At 36.7% G+C, this 15,954-nt stretch overlaps 1 protein-coding gene across 2 annotated transcripts in view; it reads left to right on the plus strand.

The window, feature by feature from the left end:
- The window catches only part of LOC137403820 (uncharacterized), a 29,247-nt gene extending 14,182 nt beyond the window's left edge, over nt 1–15,065 (plus strand). For both annotated transcript variants that reach the window (XM_068089882.1, XM_068089883.1), the window contains 10 exons: nt 896–1,002; nt 2,024–2,143; nt 3,057–3,276; nt 5,874–6,013; nt 6,854–7,014; nt 7,130–7,262; nt 8,365–8,565; nt 13,283–13,379; nt 13,903–14,032; nt 14,664–15,065. In XM_068089882.1, the coding sequence (XP_067945983.1) occupies nt 896–1,002; nt 2,024–2,143; nt 3,057–3,276; nt 5,874–6,013; nt 6,854–7,014; nt 7,130–7,262; nt 8,365–8,565; nt 13,283–13,379; nt 13,903–14,032; nt 14,664–14,679 (1,325 nt within the window). In that variant the 3' untranslated portion in view covers nt 14,680–15,065. The remainder of the gene's footprint in view (nt 1–895; nt 1,003–2,023; nt 2,144–3,056; nt 3,277–5,873; nt 6,014–6,853; nt 7,015–7,129; nt 7,263–8,364; nt 8,566–13,282; nt 13,380–13,902; nt 14,033–14,663) is intronic.
- Nucleotides 15,066–15,954: the final 889 nt, after the last annotated feature.

Consider the following 15,954-nt stretch of genomic DNA (forward strand, 5'->3'; position numbering starts at 1 on the left):
CTATACTATTAAAACTCCTTTGCATAAAGACAATACAATTATATATTGCTACATAAATATACTCATGGAATAATATATGCATATATGTGAGTGTAAATATAAATTTATTTTTTAAATCATATGTAGCCTAATATCAGGCCTGCAAATAGAGGCAATTTTTCTTTTTTCTTTTTTGATTCTTTAAAATAAAGAATTAACTTAAAATTCAAGATGGTGGTTTACGCAAATTACACTTTATGACCATATAATTAAAAAAAATTTTTATGATATGTTCTCAATTTAAATCTTAATGAATTCCAAATTTTCAAAACAATAATCTCCTCACTAATAAGTTTCAAAGAATAATTTTATAAATTACAAATTTTTGAAAACTGCTTTTAAAACTTTCGACAAGTCTATAGGTGGAAGTGACAGCTGTATCTTGATATTCTAATATCTTGATATCCTAATAACTTGATATCCTAATATCTTAATATCCTAATAACTTGGTATCCTAATATCTTGATACCCTAATATCTTGATATCCTAATATCTTGATATCCTAATATCCTTATCTATTTATAGAAGCTTATCTGTACTGTTTCAGTACATCCCTAGTGCTCGGACATCAAATTCTTTTGCAATTGGCTAATAAGTGTTATCTAATGGCACACGAGGGTGAAATAATTACGTCCAGTGGTTGTTGTACACTGGTTGGTATATCTTTTAGTTAGTAAAAAAGGCTGTTGAAAACTTTCAATGTAAACACTGCAAGTCATGACACTTGCTTTACTGTTAAATCATTGTTTATTGGTTTTTTTATTTTCAACTGCACTTTTTTTATGTTTCATTTGTTAAATGTGCAAAGCATTTCTACAATGTTGGTTAAATTTTACCCTTTGTTTCTATGTTATAGCTACTTCATCGGATCCTCCAGCCAGCATTGCTGTGGCTGAGATACAGAAAAAGCTCAGTGACAGCATCGAGAAAGGAACTCTAACCCTCGGCCAATCAGAGGTCAAGGTGAGTGTTTACAGTTTCGTGATGATGTTCAAAGTGTGTTTCCATCGCAAAGCATGATGAGAGTACGTTTGTTTGATGTCAGAATGAGGTGGAATTTAGTTTAATTCTCAGGGGGAACTGAGAAGATTTGTGTGTTTCAATAAGCGGTGTGAATATGTCTGATCAGATAATGGTAATGAGATGTTTGCTTTTCATATTAAGGCCGGATGATTGGATCGTGACTCTTTCATTATGAAAACCCGTTCTAATGGCTCGCCTATCCTGTTCATTCTGATGCTGAGCTGTTGTAAGGCTTGCCTTAGTAACTATACGAAAACATTCATCAAAGACCATAGCATTAATAGATTTACTCCAAACTTTGCTACAACAAATTTAAGAGATTGTGTTATCATGTTGCCAAAACAAAGCGAAGCAGTTAGTTTTTTTTTCACTCAGAATTTACAACATAAAATCGTGGTCTGAAATCTTTTTTATTTTCGCCTTGAAATGCATAGAAAGAAAAATTGTGAACAGCTATCTAAACATATTTTTGCAGTCAGCGCTAATGAAATTCTGGAACATTAGGCCTCAGGTATTTTTGATAACTATATTTCTATATACGAGGTCTATATATGAGGTCTATATACGAGGTTTATGTACGAGGTCTATGTACGAGGTCTATGTACAGTCTACATACGAGGTCTATATACGAGGTCTATATATGAGGTCTACATACGAGGTCTATGTACGAGGTCTATATACGAGGTCTATATACGAGGTCTACATACAAGGTTTATATACGAGGTTTATATACGAGGTTTATATGCGAGGTTTATATGCGAGGTCTATATACGAGGTTTATATACCAAGTCTATATACAAAAACTATATACAAGGTGTATATACAAAATCTCAGATTGAAGTGAAGCTGTCTGTCTTCATCAGAATGAGGTAACTGTATACATTTTTCAAAGTGAGGTTAGGTTGTGACCTGGTTTGAGAATAAGGTAAGAGTATGGTGTGAATTACATTAATGTCTGCAGATAAAGAGTTGTGCATCCATGCTGGATGACCTGGAGGAAACAGCAAAACGAATGAAAACATCCATAAACAACCTGATGTCAGAAACGATAGACAAGCTCATGGCTAACGCCAGCAAGAAGGTTAGGCAGCACCTTACATGGAAAAACAATTTCCTTCCGTGGAAACATCAATTCTGATGTTGTGATAGCATTTAAAGATGATTGTGCGCAACGTTTTTGTAGATTTTATCAGAAAGTATAGGTATTTTCCTATCATTTGCAATTGTTTTTGATGTTTGAGATCTTCTGATTGCCAGGATGTTTCAGGATTAAAATCAGAAAAACTCAATGTGGTTAAAACACTCAAATAAAGTATATTATATATTTTTATATAACCTTTTAAGCGCTAGTGAAACACTGTAAGATATTTTTGACATGAGCTGATTTATGTCAAAGCACATTTACATTGCTGTCAAAATTGACGGTTTCGCAGATGCTTCTCAAAATATTGCAAAGTTGATTTAATCCAATCGATGAAATGCTGCAAAATCAATGTAAAACTAAGCGCACTTTTGTGATGTTTCTAAAATACTCCACCAATTGCCTCAGTATTAATCGTTTTTAACACAGCACCAAATCGCCACTGAGGGCATTTCTCTGGATCAATAAAAACGAGCGATGAACCTAAGCAATGAAACAGCTAAAGTAGCTTCATTTCTTGCTAAATTAAATGAGTATACAGTGCAAATCGTTCTGATTGGTTATGTGTCAAGTTATGTCACCCATTTGTCAGCGCTAATGATATTCACATGCTCAACAAAATTTATATAGTTACGTAGCTGTTTGAAACTAGTTGTCAAGTGCCTGCCACATTGTTTAGATAGTGACTGACAGGTGCCTGCCACATTACTTGATAGCGCTTGGCAGGTGTCTGCCACACCGTTTACTACTAGTTGATAGTGGTCGGCCACATTTTTTATTCCGGACAAGTTTCTGTCACATTGCTTGACACTAATCACAGGTGTCTGCTGCATTGTTTGGTATCTGTTGACAGGTGTCTGCTATTGATGACCTAACTCAGAAGAAAAGAGATGAACTTTTCGCTGTCATCTGTAAGTTGCAGGACGCAAATGCGAAGGCGAAGCGAGGCATCGACCTTATGCGATCGAGAGTGAGCAGCCCACGGCAGACCATCAAGCAGATTTTAGTCGGAGAGGAGATGCAGAATACGCAGACTTCTCTCAAAGACTTAGAGGATCTACTTTCCAACCTTGGTAAGCACTCAGGCTACATTTGGTCAAATTTCACATTAGAATTAGGTTGTTTCGATTGTGCCTAACATATGCCTGTGATAACATAAGGTAGTCGATACATTTTTAGAGTACTTGGCTAGGCAGCGCTGATAATAATTAAAATATTTGTTATTATAACTAAATAATAGCAAAGATTTCTTAAAATCATCAAAAGCATTCATATAAAATGCTGGCACATCTATAAAACACGTAGTTCATTTTTGGCATGAATGTTTTTCTATATATATTTCTCAAAGCATGTCGTCTGTGGATTTGTCATTCCAGCCATAGCGATAACGCACGCTGATTATTTTACCGATGCGACTACCTGTTACGATGCTCCTGTTCAGAAATCATTTTTGTAAGGTTCAATTACTATGTCTGGTGTCAAGGCCAATTCTTCTTGCGCAGACAATTATATTGTCTCCGTATCTATTAAAAGATCCGTATCTATTATCTATCGCCGTATATATTAAAAGATATACGTCGCTGAACTCGCCATGGCAAGTTATCCGTTATCCAATATCCGGTATCCGTTATAATGAAAACGATTCGTGAAACTTTTGTTAAAAGTTTGAAGTTTACTAAAATACAGAAAGAACACGTTGGTTATTGTCCTTACGTACTACATGCTTTCTAAAAACAACAAAGAAAAAATAATGCAAGGAAATGTGATTAATTTTAATGTAAAATTAAATACATACAATAGCAGCTAACGCTAGCATTTGCCAGGGAGAGAGAGATAAGTTATCCTTCATTACAACAGTTGACTTTGATAAATTTGGATTTTATCAGTCTTAAAAGACAAACTTAGAAGCAAACCTAAAAGCAAACTTTCATTTTTAACTTAATGTAGGCCTAATTAAAATTTCTTCGGCGTTCATAGTTTTAAGTTTCTCGCTAGTGAGCTAATTTTTTCTTTGTTTCGCTCTCACGACCAGCTGGCCGTTTTAAGAGAAACCTATCTAAGGACATTTGCCTTTGTCGTCCTTTCAACATGTTGCGATTAGGACGAACATAGGTGTCGTCACAAAGGGTTAACGCATGATCACTAGCCAACTTGTCCGAATGCCTATTTTCATAGTTTTGATAGATAGCACTGGCCTTTTCACATAGCATCGTTTCAGTTACGCTGTCACCGGCCAATTGTTTATCTTTTATCCAATGCCTGAGCAGTCTCTCCATCAGCGGTCGTGAAGATCGCAGCGCCGTTTAGAAACTATGGTTAGTCCTTTTGCAACTAAATGCCCTGAATATAATCCTTCTGTTTGATAGTTGTGGATGTATTTCTGTCATATTGCTGAGCTAGCTCAATCACGCATACACATTTCGCATAATTTTCCGTTTAATATCAATTGTTATTATTCGCTTTTTTTTGCATTATCTTTCATTTTACTGGCAAACTTTCGGTCTACGAGCAGTACTTTTAATTCACATAATTCTGCACTGAAAATCGCGCACAAAAAACACGATACAAAAGTATAACCTGAGCAGTTGAAAAATACGGAGTGGTGCTGTTCTCATAAAACACCTCCGACATACTTGGCAACTGACTCACGTGCTCGTATCTCAAACATGGCTCGTATGTTAGTGCTAAAACTTGCTTAAAAACTGGCTCGTATCTCAAGTTTCTCGTACGTTGGGGCACTCGTAAATTGAAGTATTACTTTAATGTGTGCCCATTAAATAGATTTTATTACTAGAGTGCATCTTTGGTAGTAGACAGAATGTCTAGGAAATTTGTTTTACAAATATGTACAATATGTATGGTCTGAGATTATAGGGAAAGGGAGTTTATGCCATCAATGAAAACTATTATTATGAAATTACTAGGTGGTCGCTAGTAATGATGCACCGCTAGTAATGATGCACCGATGTCTTCGATGTAACATGCATAAAAAACCTTTGCATATTTTGATAACATACAATCACGCATCATACCAGAAAGCACCTAGGAAGCACCTGCATACCTTTGGAAAGGATCAGTGCAGTCCTAGGAAACAACTGCATACCTTTTTAAAGGACCAGTGCTGCCCTAGGAAGCAACTGCATACCTTTTGAAAGGGTCAGTGCAGTCCTAGGAAGCCACTGCATACCTTTTGAAAGGATCAGTGCAGCCCTAAGAAGCAACTGCATACCTTTTGAAAGGAACAGTGCAGCCGTAGGACGCACCTGCATACCTTTTGAAAGGATAGTGCAGCCCTAGGAAGCACCTGCATACCTTTTGAAATGGTCAGTGCAGCCCTAGGAAGCACTTTCACATCTTTAAAAGTGATCAGTGCATCTTTAGGAAACACTTACACACATTAAAAGGTGGGCAGGTGCTTCCAATGCACAAAAAAGTGCTTCTTTTGCTTGCATAGGCACACAAATGTGTTTCCTTTGCTTCTCCAGGCACACAAATGTGTTTCCTTTGCTTCTCCAGGCACACAAATGTCTACTAATGGCAAATACGCTTGCAGATATTTTCATCAAATCACGACTACAATAAATTACAAACCCTAGAAGTTGTTCAGTTTCTTATTTCAGTTGTGCTCTGGTTTCTACACATCAATAATTCAACTCTGATCTTACTGTAGATGCTGTTGGTGGCAGCTTTAGAGCCGGTGACAGCGTGCGCCTGAGAATGGCTGACTCATTGTTGACTTCTGAGTTTCTCCTCAGTGACCTCAACCACTACAGCATCGGCTTTATTCATCAGGTCGATGATGACGGGGATGTACGTACTCGTTATCACTTTAAGTAATTCAATCTCCTTCTGGAGTTGTCATCTCCTTCAGGAGTTGTCATATCTGCTCTTCAGTCTGCTTTGCTACTGTTGCTACCTGTTACAAAGTAGAAGCAGTTAGTTTAGCTATAGGAGATTGTTTCAGTTCGCTGCCATCTCATGGCTCTATATGCAGAAATCTGTGTAAAGTAAAGTGTTTAGTTACCTACCAAACAGGAATGGCTCATGAAAGTCTGTTCCAGTTTATCCATCAGTCCTTAGGCATGCCAATAGCTAAGTTTATCACCTGGCTAGTGCCATATACTTTAATTGGGCTGCTGTCATAAGGCATCAGTTTTGACCTCTGACCTAGGGTTGTTCTTTTCAACCTAATTTTCATAAATCTCCCAAGCTCTCGCCACGCCAACAGCTATGTTATGTATTCTTATTACATATCTGACCTCTTAGGGCATATACACAACATATTTTTTCAAAAATTTAAGAAAAAAATAATGCTTGAAAAAATTGACAATTTTAATAGATTTCACTTATTCAACTCATTACTATTCCAAGTTTTTTATCAGTTGTTGATCATCACAGCTTTATCACAGAATATCACAGCTTATCACAGCTTATCACAGATTATCACAGCTTATCACAGATTATCACAGCTTTATCAAGAAAAAAACTAAATTTTTGCACTTTTTACTTGCGGAAGTAAAAGAAACTATGATATTCTTATGTGGATTACCTCTTACTATTTTTGTGCTACTCATGGTAAATCGCTGCTGTGATCGCTGACTTGAGGGATATATGAAAGCCAGACTGCACCAGGGGGACGCTATATTGTAGTGCGCTGTGATATTTCCTGAAAACTCTCGATGGACTGGTAACATCTCTTCTCTTGAGAAGTCAGCCACTAAACATAATCTGCCAGTCATAGGGGATCGGGTCAAGGTGAAAGATTCTGTAACCTCACCTCACTTCAAATGGGGTCTCGTCAAACCTGGCAGGTCAGTTGATCACAGCGAAATGTGCCTTTGACCTGTTTTCGGTTTTAATTGCAAACTTAGTGTCTATGTTTACCATGCAAACATCCATGATTGAACATGTTGGTTTGCATTCTAGCATCGGAATTTTGACTGAGTTGAAGAATTCAGGGCCGAGCAAGGGTCGTCAGGTGGAGGTTGACTTTCCAGAGGATCATGACTGGTCTGCTCTCTATGACGAGTTAGAGAGGATTCCCCCAGAACCACTTAAGGTGGGTTGTTTATTGAGGCGTTGGTCAGCAACCTGCTAATAATTGCATAATAGCAAAATACAGTGGCCCTTCACTGCGCGGTTAACCAGGACCATCGGCTCCCACAAGAAATGAAAATCTATGAATTCGAAACTAATTGTCAAAGTATGAGCAATAATTTTAACACCAGAACTCTTGAACTGTTTTCTAAACTTATCGTTTTTATTGCGTGAGTTTCATATATAATGATAGATTATTAGATAAATTAGATATAGATAAATTAAAGTTTTCTTTATCAACTTTCAGTATATATTTTAAGCCATAGAAACCACTTGGGCATTAGTACGAACTTGATCTGGTCTGAATATTCAGGCTGGTGATTAAATTGGCTTGTTGTGAGAAGGAAGTCCCGGCTGTAAATATGAGAGAGGGGATAACTCTCGTAAAAGGATGTTGAAGCAGTTTTACATATGTTTCTTCCCATACTTTCTTGCCACCGTCGCAAAGTTATTGCCTACTTTCAAATAATTTACGCATTTTATTTATTTTTATGGTCTCAACTTTTTAATAAATATCTTTTACCCCAACAAGTATTGAAGCCACAATAGCTGAATCGCAAAGTAGCGAGGCGTTATTGTATCTGTCCATATATGGCATGTCACGAAACAGTCTAGGAGTGCTATAGAAAGTTTTCTTATGGGATGTGCATTACGTGGTAGGTTGGCACTTATGACAGAACTACTGAATGCCGGGTAATAATACAATTACCCGATAAATTTGAGTACCTTCAGCTACTCTAAATCTTTACTATAATAAGAGCCGTGTCTGAAGCTAGCTTAATGGTTACGTTATGCGTAACGATCTCTCAAACAATCATGATTTTCAATGTGCTATGTGTATATATATATTCAACTGTGTATTGTAATCGATCTGATGAGTATGCCCACAATTATTCCATTGTATAACAATGTAGCTGCTTGGCATAGTGGTTTAGTACGCCTGTCTGCAGACTTGGAGGTTCAAAGTTCAAATCCGGTGTGAAACGGATTTTTCTGACTATTTTTGACACACAAATGACAAACACTGAGATTTATATATGTATAAATTTTCATCTGCTGAGCAGGTTGGAGAAGAGGTTTGGATGGGAGCTAAGGTGACTGAGCCAGCAAGAGGTTGGGCTGGGGTCACGCCTACCAGTGTTGGCACTCTCATGTCTGTCAATGATGGAGAAGTAGAAGTTAACTTTCCTGAATGCAACAACTGGAAGGGTCTTCTGGAGGAGATTGAGCGGACCAGACCCATCACTGTGGGTGACAAAGTGAAGGTAGGATTATGGGTATTTCTATGACTTTATACAATTACCGTATGTCTCTGCATATAAGCTGACCCTAAATAAACAGTACTGAAGTCTGGGGATTTAGAAGAATTTGCATATGAGCCGACCCTGTGAACAGTAACACACCCGACATACCTATTGAAACAAGAGAGTGGCTTTTGAAGACTCAGTACAAAACGTTTCTTATTGTTGAGTAGTTGTATAGTTAGCTTGTTATGTCTCCGCTTAATCAAAAGGAAACATTCCTCTGTTTGCGTGGAGCCAATGAAAAGCATGTTTGCATCTCATGCTGACCTTAGTTTCGCTTCTTAAAAGCACAGTATTAGCAACACCAGTAATGATGACCCTGCTATACGATTTATAAACTCATATATACCGTAAAACCTCTAATTGAACGCCGCCTCTATTTGAACGCCACCTCCATTTGACCGCCACTATGGAAGGGTTGAAAAATAGAGCGCCACTCTCCAATTGAACGCCACCTCCATTTGAATGCCACCTCCATTTGAACGCCAATTTTCTAATTAATGATCGAAGGACCTATTGCTGTTTCGATGAGCTTTCACACTTCGAGATTTACTAACAAATATACCGCACATTGATCTCGAATCAAACACGTGGTAAATATTTATAGATCATGCGCACATAAGCCTACTAGATTGAGAACCTTGCATTCAATTAAAACGTACCTACCGCATATTACTACCGCGGCTAAACTTCTGCAGAGCATCATGACAACTTAGCAGACATGTCAAGCAGACATGTCAGCCAATTTGAAGAGATTACTCCTTTAAAATGAACTAAATATGATCTGCAATTTAAGCTGGATGTCGCTTTGTACCCTGAGAAATATAATAAAACCAAGTCTGCCAAAGATATAAAGGTCCCTCAGTCGTGTGTAAAAGATTGGATGAAACAAAAAGAGAGTGCATCAGACGTTTGCTTGACGAGATAACATAAGACGTTTTCAACCGTGCCTCAAGTTTTCAACTTGAGGCGCGGTTGAAAACGTCTTATGCTATCTTGTCAAGCAAACGACTGCAAGGTGCAGGATGTCTTCTGCATGACAAGGACTTCGACGAGAAGCTCATCAGCTGGATTCGTCAGCAACGTCAGAAGAAACTTCGTGTCAGTCGAACAATGATTCAGAGAGAAGCACTCACATTTGCAACAGATAAAGATTTCAAAGCAAGCAATGACTGGTTAGAAAAGTTTTTGTTTCATCGCAACTTAGTCTCAGGCCGTCCAACGACTACTTGCCAAAAGGGGCCAGACGAGTACGCCGAGAAAATAGTTAATTACTTATTAATTTTCGAACAGTGGCGTCAATCGTCGAATTATACTTATATCTATGCTGCTTACGAGACTGCCGTTTATTTAGATTATTCCAACAATCTAACTGTTGAAAGTAAGGGAGTCAGAGAGGTTCCTGTAAAGACGAGCAGTCACGACAAGGTACATGTTACTGTCATGCATGCAGCTAGATCTGACGGGTTCAAATGTCGACCATATGTACTTCTAAACAACAAGCGACCAATTAAAAAAATCGTCGAGAGGTTTATGCATACTCTGTCTGTGTTGGGCCGGTCTCTCTTCAACGATGATCTGACTGCAGATTTTCTGCAAAAAATCTTAGGCTATTTTTTGTTTGAAAAGCGACTTTGTCTGGAATTCGTACAGATGTCACATCAGCGATACCACAAAGATACACTTAAAAAAGCTTCGGATTGATACGACAGTTATTCCAGGAGGCTGCACAATTTTTATCCAGGCCCCTGATGTCTACTGGAATGCCCCGTTTAAAAGTGACATCAGGCAGTTTTACGAGGATTGGATGGTGCAGGGCGAGAAAACTTACACGTCGTCCAGAAACATGCGAGCCCCATCAATGGAGGTATATTTGAAGTGGAACATAACCTGGATACCAGATAGCAGAGCACAATTCATGTTTAGTTTAAAATTTAGGGTGTAATGCTTGGCGTCAATTACCAGATGAACTAATCGTAAAGTCATTAAAAGGATGTGGGTTAATCAACGCTCTCGATGGCTCCGAAGGTAAAAAGATCCGTTGCCTTAGATCAGATGGTTCTATTAGCACCGAACCGGTTCTTTTCCAATGAGCGCAGGCTAATGCTGGCAATAGCAATGCAAATGGAATTATTCAACAACTCGACGCTGACACAGAAGCTCTTGAGAATGACAAAGACGATTGTAATACCCTAGGACACTTATGTATTCGCCTCATCTAACTTTCGCATTTTCGCGGAGTCATTCTCTCGCAAAAATTTCATATGCGAAACTAAACTATCATAACGAACTAGCGAAAACGCTAAATTAAATAGCTTTGTTCATTGATAGTCCAAGAATCAAATGGCAGCAAGCGATCAAATTGCATTATCGATCTCGCCCACACCATTCTACCTGCGGTTCACAATTACAAACTAGTCCCAAATTGAAATTTTTTTATTGGTGAACTGAACCTGAGGAATCTAATTATGTTTGTTCTACTGCATTTATTTTTACATCACCATATTTTCGCACTCATCAGAGCTGCGAAATTAAGTTGCAGCGAAAGTTTACTCTATATACTACTCACGAAACTAAACACTAGCGAAATATAAGTGTCCTAGGGTGGTGATGTGCCACTTGATTTTAAATAGTGAATATTTGATTACTCATCAGTAATCACTATGCTATTTTGTACTGTCCTTTTACTAATACAATTATATGCTAGATGCTATCATTAATTAAATTTTACTTACAGTATACATACATGAAAGAGGCGATTCAATTAAAGACATAATTAACCCACTGCAGATAGACCATAAAGGTGAACATCGATGATACTCGCGCAGACAGATGATAGTCATCCAATTATTAATTAACCATCAATCGTTCCACAATAAATACCTATAGAGCATTTAGTGTTCAGACAAACACTTGCATATACTATCAATTTATTTTGCATCAGTTATCCCGCGTAACTTATTTGAAGTCATCCTCTCATGTAAATTTTCTTTCAATTACACAAAAATTTTAAACTAAACATGGATTGTTCTCTGCTATCTTGTATTCAGGTTAGGTTTACAGTTTCCATTTTATTTGATTATATGTATGCATGCAAATAGAGGCCTTTTTGTTATTAACAAAATGAAAGATTACTAACAATTACCGGTAAATTTACCGAAAATATTTTCCTGAAATTCTGACTAGCTAGTTGAAAAATTGACTGCGACTCTCCAATGGAACCTCCATTTGACCGCCACTATGAAGAGAGGGTTAAAAAATAGAGCACCATGGCGTTCTAGTTCTATTAGAGGTTTTACGGTGTATGTGTCTGTGTTTTAGTCTGTATTTAGATAGATACGGACTAAACACGTGTGAAATCTTGCTAAGAAATGGTTAGCTATGTAATTTCCATTGGTGATCATTGATTAGCAAGGGCAAGTCATAAAATCTGCTCTAATGGTAACCACTTGTTTCAAACTACGGAATCTCCAACACTTCGCTTCAAGTATGTCAATTTGTCTGACTGACTGGTTCACTAATCAGAATAGTGTAAATGGTGTTTTTACAATTCTTTCTATTGTTCAATCAAAATAGTTGAGGTTGTGTTGTTTTCAAATCGCTCTCAATGGCAGCATCGTTGCCCAGTTAATAGGCATGCCTGAAGAAGTTGCTCTGTAAATGCCTAAGGGTAAAGGCCGCGTACTCATGATCTTTGTGGCGCTGATGAAATAGGTCATCATACATACCGGTGGTACACATCACTTGTTTGCTTATAGCTATTACAATAAATATTTTTACTGCTAGAATCTTCCGTGGCAGCAAATTTAAAAAAACCATATTTTCCTAGATACAATAATATAAATAAATAATATATAGAAATATATATATATATATATAGGAAACTACGTATTACTGTATGTAGGAGCTGTGCTAAATATATACATGTATATATTTCCTACATACATATTTAGCACAGTTTTATAGAGCAAACTATATAAAACTGTGCTAAATGTGAGATTATAATCATTTTAATTAGCTCTAGTCGATGATCTCATTCAAGGTCTTTTGGGGCTGCTTAAATCGATACCTTAGCACTTGACGAATAACCCATCTTATGTAAAACTAGTATTACTCCCAGAGCTGCCCAGGGTTTATTTCATTCTTATCAGACAGCTTGCATCATGCTTGTGAATTTTCAACATAAATTGCTACACGACTTTTATGACAACAATCCATGAATATAATCTATTATATATGTATTGTACCGGTACTTATGTGTTTTTGTCCATGTCCGCTAGATATGTGGAATTACAGAGAAACTTTTGTATTTCTTGCAGCGTTTTGCTAATTTGTGCTCATCAGGTAGCATTTACTAGGCAGATAATGTAGATACATTTTGCAGCAGGTTTTCAAATAATAAGCTTTTATTTACCTTCTTGCACAGTCACACATTAGGGGTAAGTTACTACGCATGATTTTTTTTTATACGATTTCTCGGAAATATAAAAACGTAGCAAGAAGCTTTATAGCCTGTAAAATAACTATAATATTACAATGAAATTATAAAAAAAATTGTAATTACAAAAAAAATGCATCTTACAAACAATTATTTGTGTTCCAGAAGGCAAGGATACATGAAGTTGTTTATTGACAAGCAAGAGTGTAGATATTTGTAATCGTCTGTTGTATCTGTCAGGTGAAACGATCAATCACCGAGCCTAAGTTCGCCTGGGGAGGAGTCGATCATGACGATGTGGGTAAAGTGGCCAAGATTATGAACAGCTCTGAGCACGGTAAATGCTTCTTTTGTATTTACCCTCGGTGTATATGCTGGTATAGTGAAACCTCTACTTGCGGTTCTCCTAACATACAAACTTTCCAACCTTGAATGTAAAATCTAAGAGTGTACATGTGTTTGGTTTTACAGCTGAAGGAATTTCTAAAATACAAAACTAGGTGTTACTTAAAGTGACACAGTTTTGTTACTGAAAATGAAAAGATTAAATAGCAAAATTGAAAGGCCAACAAAAATATAGAATTGAGAAAACTTCCGTTCAATTCTTCGTCCATTTTAGCGAGGCTATGATGTTGATTTTCATATTTTGGTGTATTGTGAAATTCAGCTGTTATTTAACTCTATTTGCTAAGAATGCATCTAAATTCAGACCAAGTGGTGAATGTGGCTTGTGTAGTTAGACTGTACGTAAGTTGCTAAAGTGGCCTTTGTTTTTTAGTCCAATTTTGGAAATCCTAGGTCAAGTTGTGAAAGTTGTTTGTATATTTAGGTCAAGTTGTGAAAATTGTTTGTATGTTCAGGTCAAGTTGTGAAGGTAGATTTCCCAAATAGACTTGGACTCTGGCAGTGTTTGATGAGTGAAATTGAAATTGTGAGTAGGCACACTGGAGGTGAACCAACTACACGACAGCGTAGATCTAGCGATGTTCAGTGAGTATTGTGGAGCCTTTCTTAGAGAAACCATAATGCATAGCTTGTCGAAGATCTTCAAAACATTAGCTGAACAACTAAAACACCCGAAACCCCTCGTAACTGTTGTTTTTGCAACTATGAGTGTAGCACGTGGTAACAATAAATATGCTTTGCATTTCATAGATCTTTGCCTTCATATCCTTACACATTATTTCATAGAGTTATTAAGAAGCGTTTAGAGCTATGTAAGCTGAAATGTATAGAGCAGGTTTTCAATTTTGTAATTTATTTAAACTTGTGTCGACCATTAATAGAGTTACTCGGGCATAAACTCTAATTGCGTTTCTTGTTTTCATCTACCTGCGGTAATACAAAACATTCGATCTAGATTCCAGTTTTAGATAAAACTACCATCATTTATTTACTGTGTCAAACCAAAACACAAGACATGTTGGGCAATCAACCTAATTGTAGCATATAGCCTCTTTTTCAATTCTGCTTCATACCTCTTTAGTTCTGCAATAGTCAAATGTTTTACTTATCAAATTAAACTTGTTAAAAAAAACTTGTAGATTTATGATAAGTATTTAACACTTGTTTTGATTGGCTGGCTCTTCTTTACTATCATCCTTATTCGTATATTTTTTAGATGCCCAACGCAGTGATGACTTCTGAATATACAAATGAATATGCTATAGATTTGTTCTTCGATTGCGATGTGATTTATACTGACTGATTTATGTAGCCTCAGCTCTTCATGTTTATCTAGCGTGAGTGTGGTTCAATTTTTTGCATACCCAATTCCATTTCTTATTTTTATTTCACTTATATAACAATTTAGCTCATGGAAACAGCAGTCCAGCCCAATCAATGTTCATGTCAACATTTTCTTATTGCTTTTTGATACTAGCCAATGGCCGCTTCTAGTATGTTTTCTGGTGTTTCGCACGTCTTTTGTTGTTGCTTACTTTTTCACGTTGAAATCAGCCAAAAGGCAAGCTGACATGCAATATATTATTTACTAAATAAATTTTAATTCGTGGCTCTGTCATTGAAATTTGGTGATGCAATTCTTTGTAGTTGTAGAAGTAGCATGAAGACTAAAGAAATATATAAGGCATGTTTATTTGGTGCAAGATGACCTTGACATGGTAAAGAGTACAAGTTTTCTAATGTTATTGTAACATGCAATTAAAACATGCAACCGTAACATGAAATTGTAACATGTGGTCATAACTTGCAATCATAACATGTAATCGTAACATGTAATCATAACATGCAATAGTATCATGAACTTGTAACATGCAATTGTAACTTGCAATCATAACATGTAATTGTAACATGCAATAGTAATATGAAATTGTAACATGCAGTCATAACATGCAATCGTAACATGCAGTCATAACAAGCAATCGTAACATGAAATCGTAACATGCAATTGTAGCATGTAATTGAAACATGCAATCGTAGCATGTAATCGAAACATGCAATCGTAGCATGTAATCGCAACATGCAATCGTAGCATGTAATCCAAACATGCAATCAGAGCATGTAATCGAAACATGCAATTGTAGCATGTAATCGTAACATGCAATCGTAGCATGTAATCGTAACATGCAATCGTAGCATGTAATCGAAACATGCAGTCATAACATGTAATCGTAACATGCAATCGTAACATGTAATTGTAACATGCAATGGATAATCAACAATGCACTAAATCGATCAACTCTAACAATTCTGATGACTGCAGACCAGCAAAAAGTGGTAAATTTTTCTCGTGCTTCAAGCACCATGGCTGGCCAACTTGCAATTACATATTTGTTATCAAGCTACGACTGAAAATATTTTATTTTTGATGATTTGTGTTACTCAGCTATAAATGAATAGTTCAAGTTGTCTATCATACTTTATACCTACTTTGAAAACTTACCTTAAGT

This window comes from Watersipora subatra, chromosome 9 (genome assembly GCF_963576615.1).
Source record: "Watersipora subatra chromosome 9, tzWatSuba1.1, whole genome shotgun sequence".
NCBI classification, from domain to species: Eukaryota; Metazoa; Bryozoa; class Gymnolaemata; order Cheilostomatida; family Watersiporidae; genus Watersipora; species Watersipora subatra.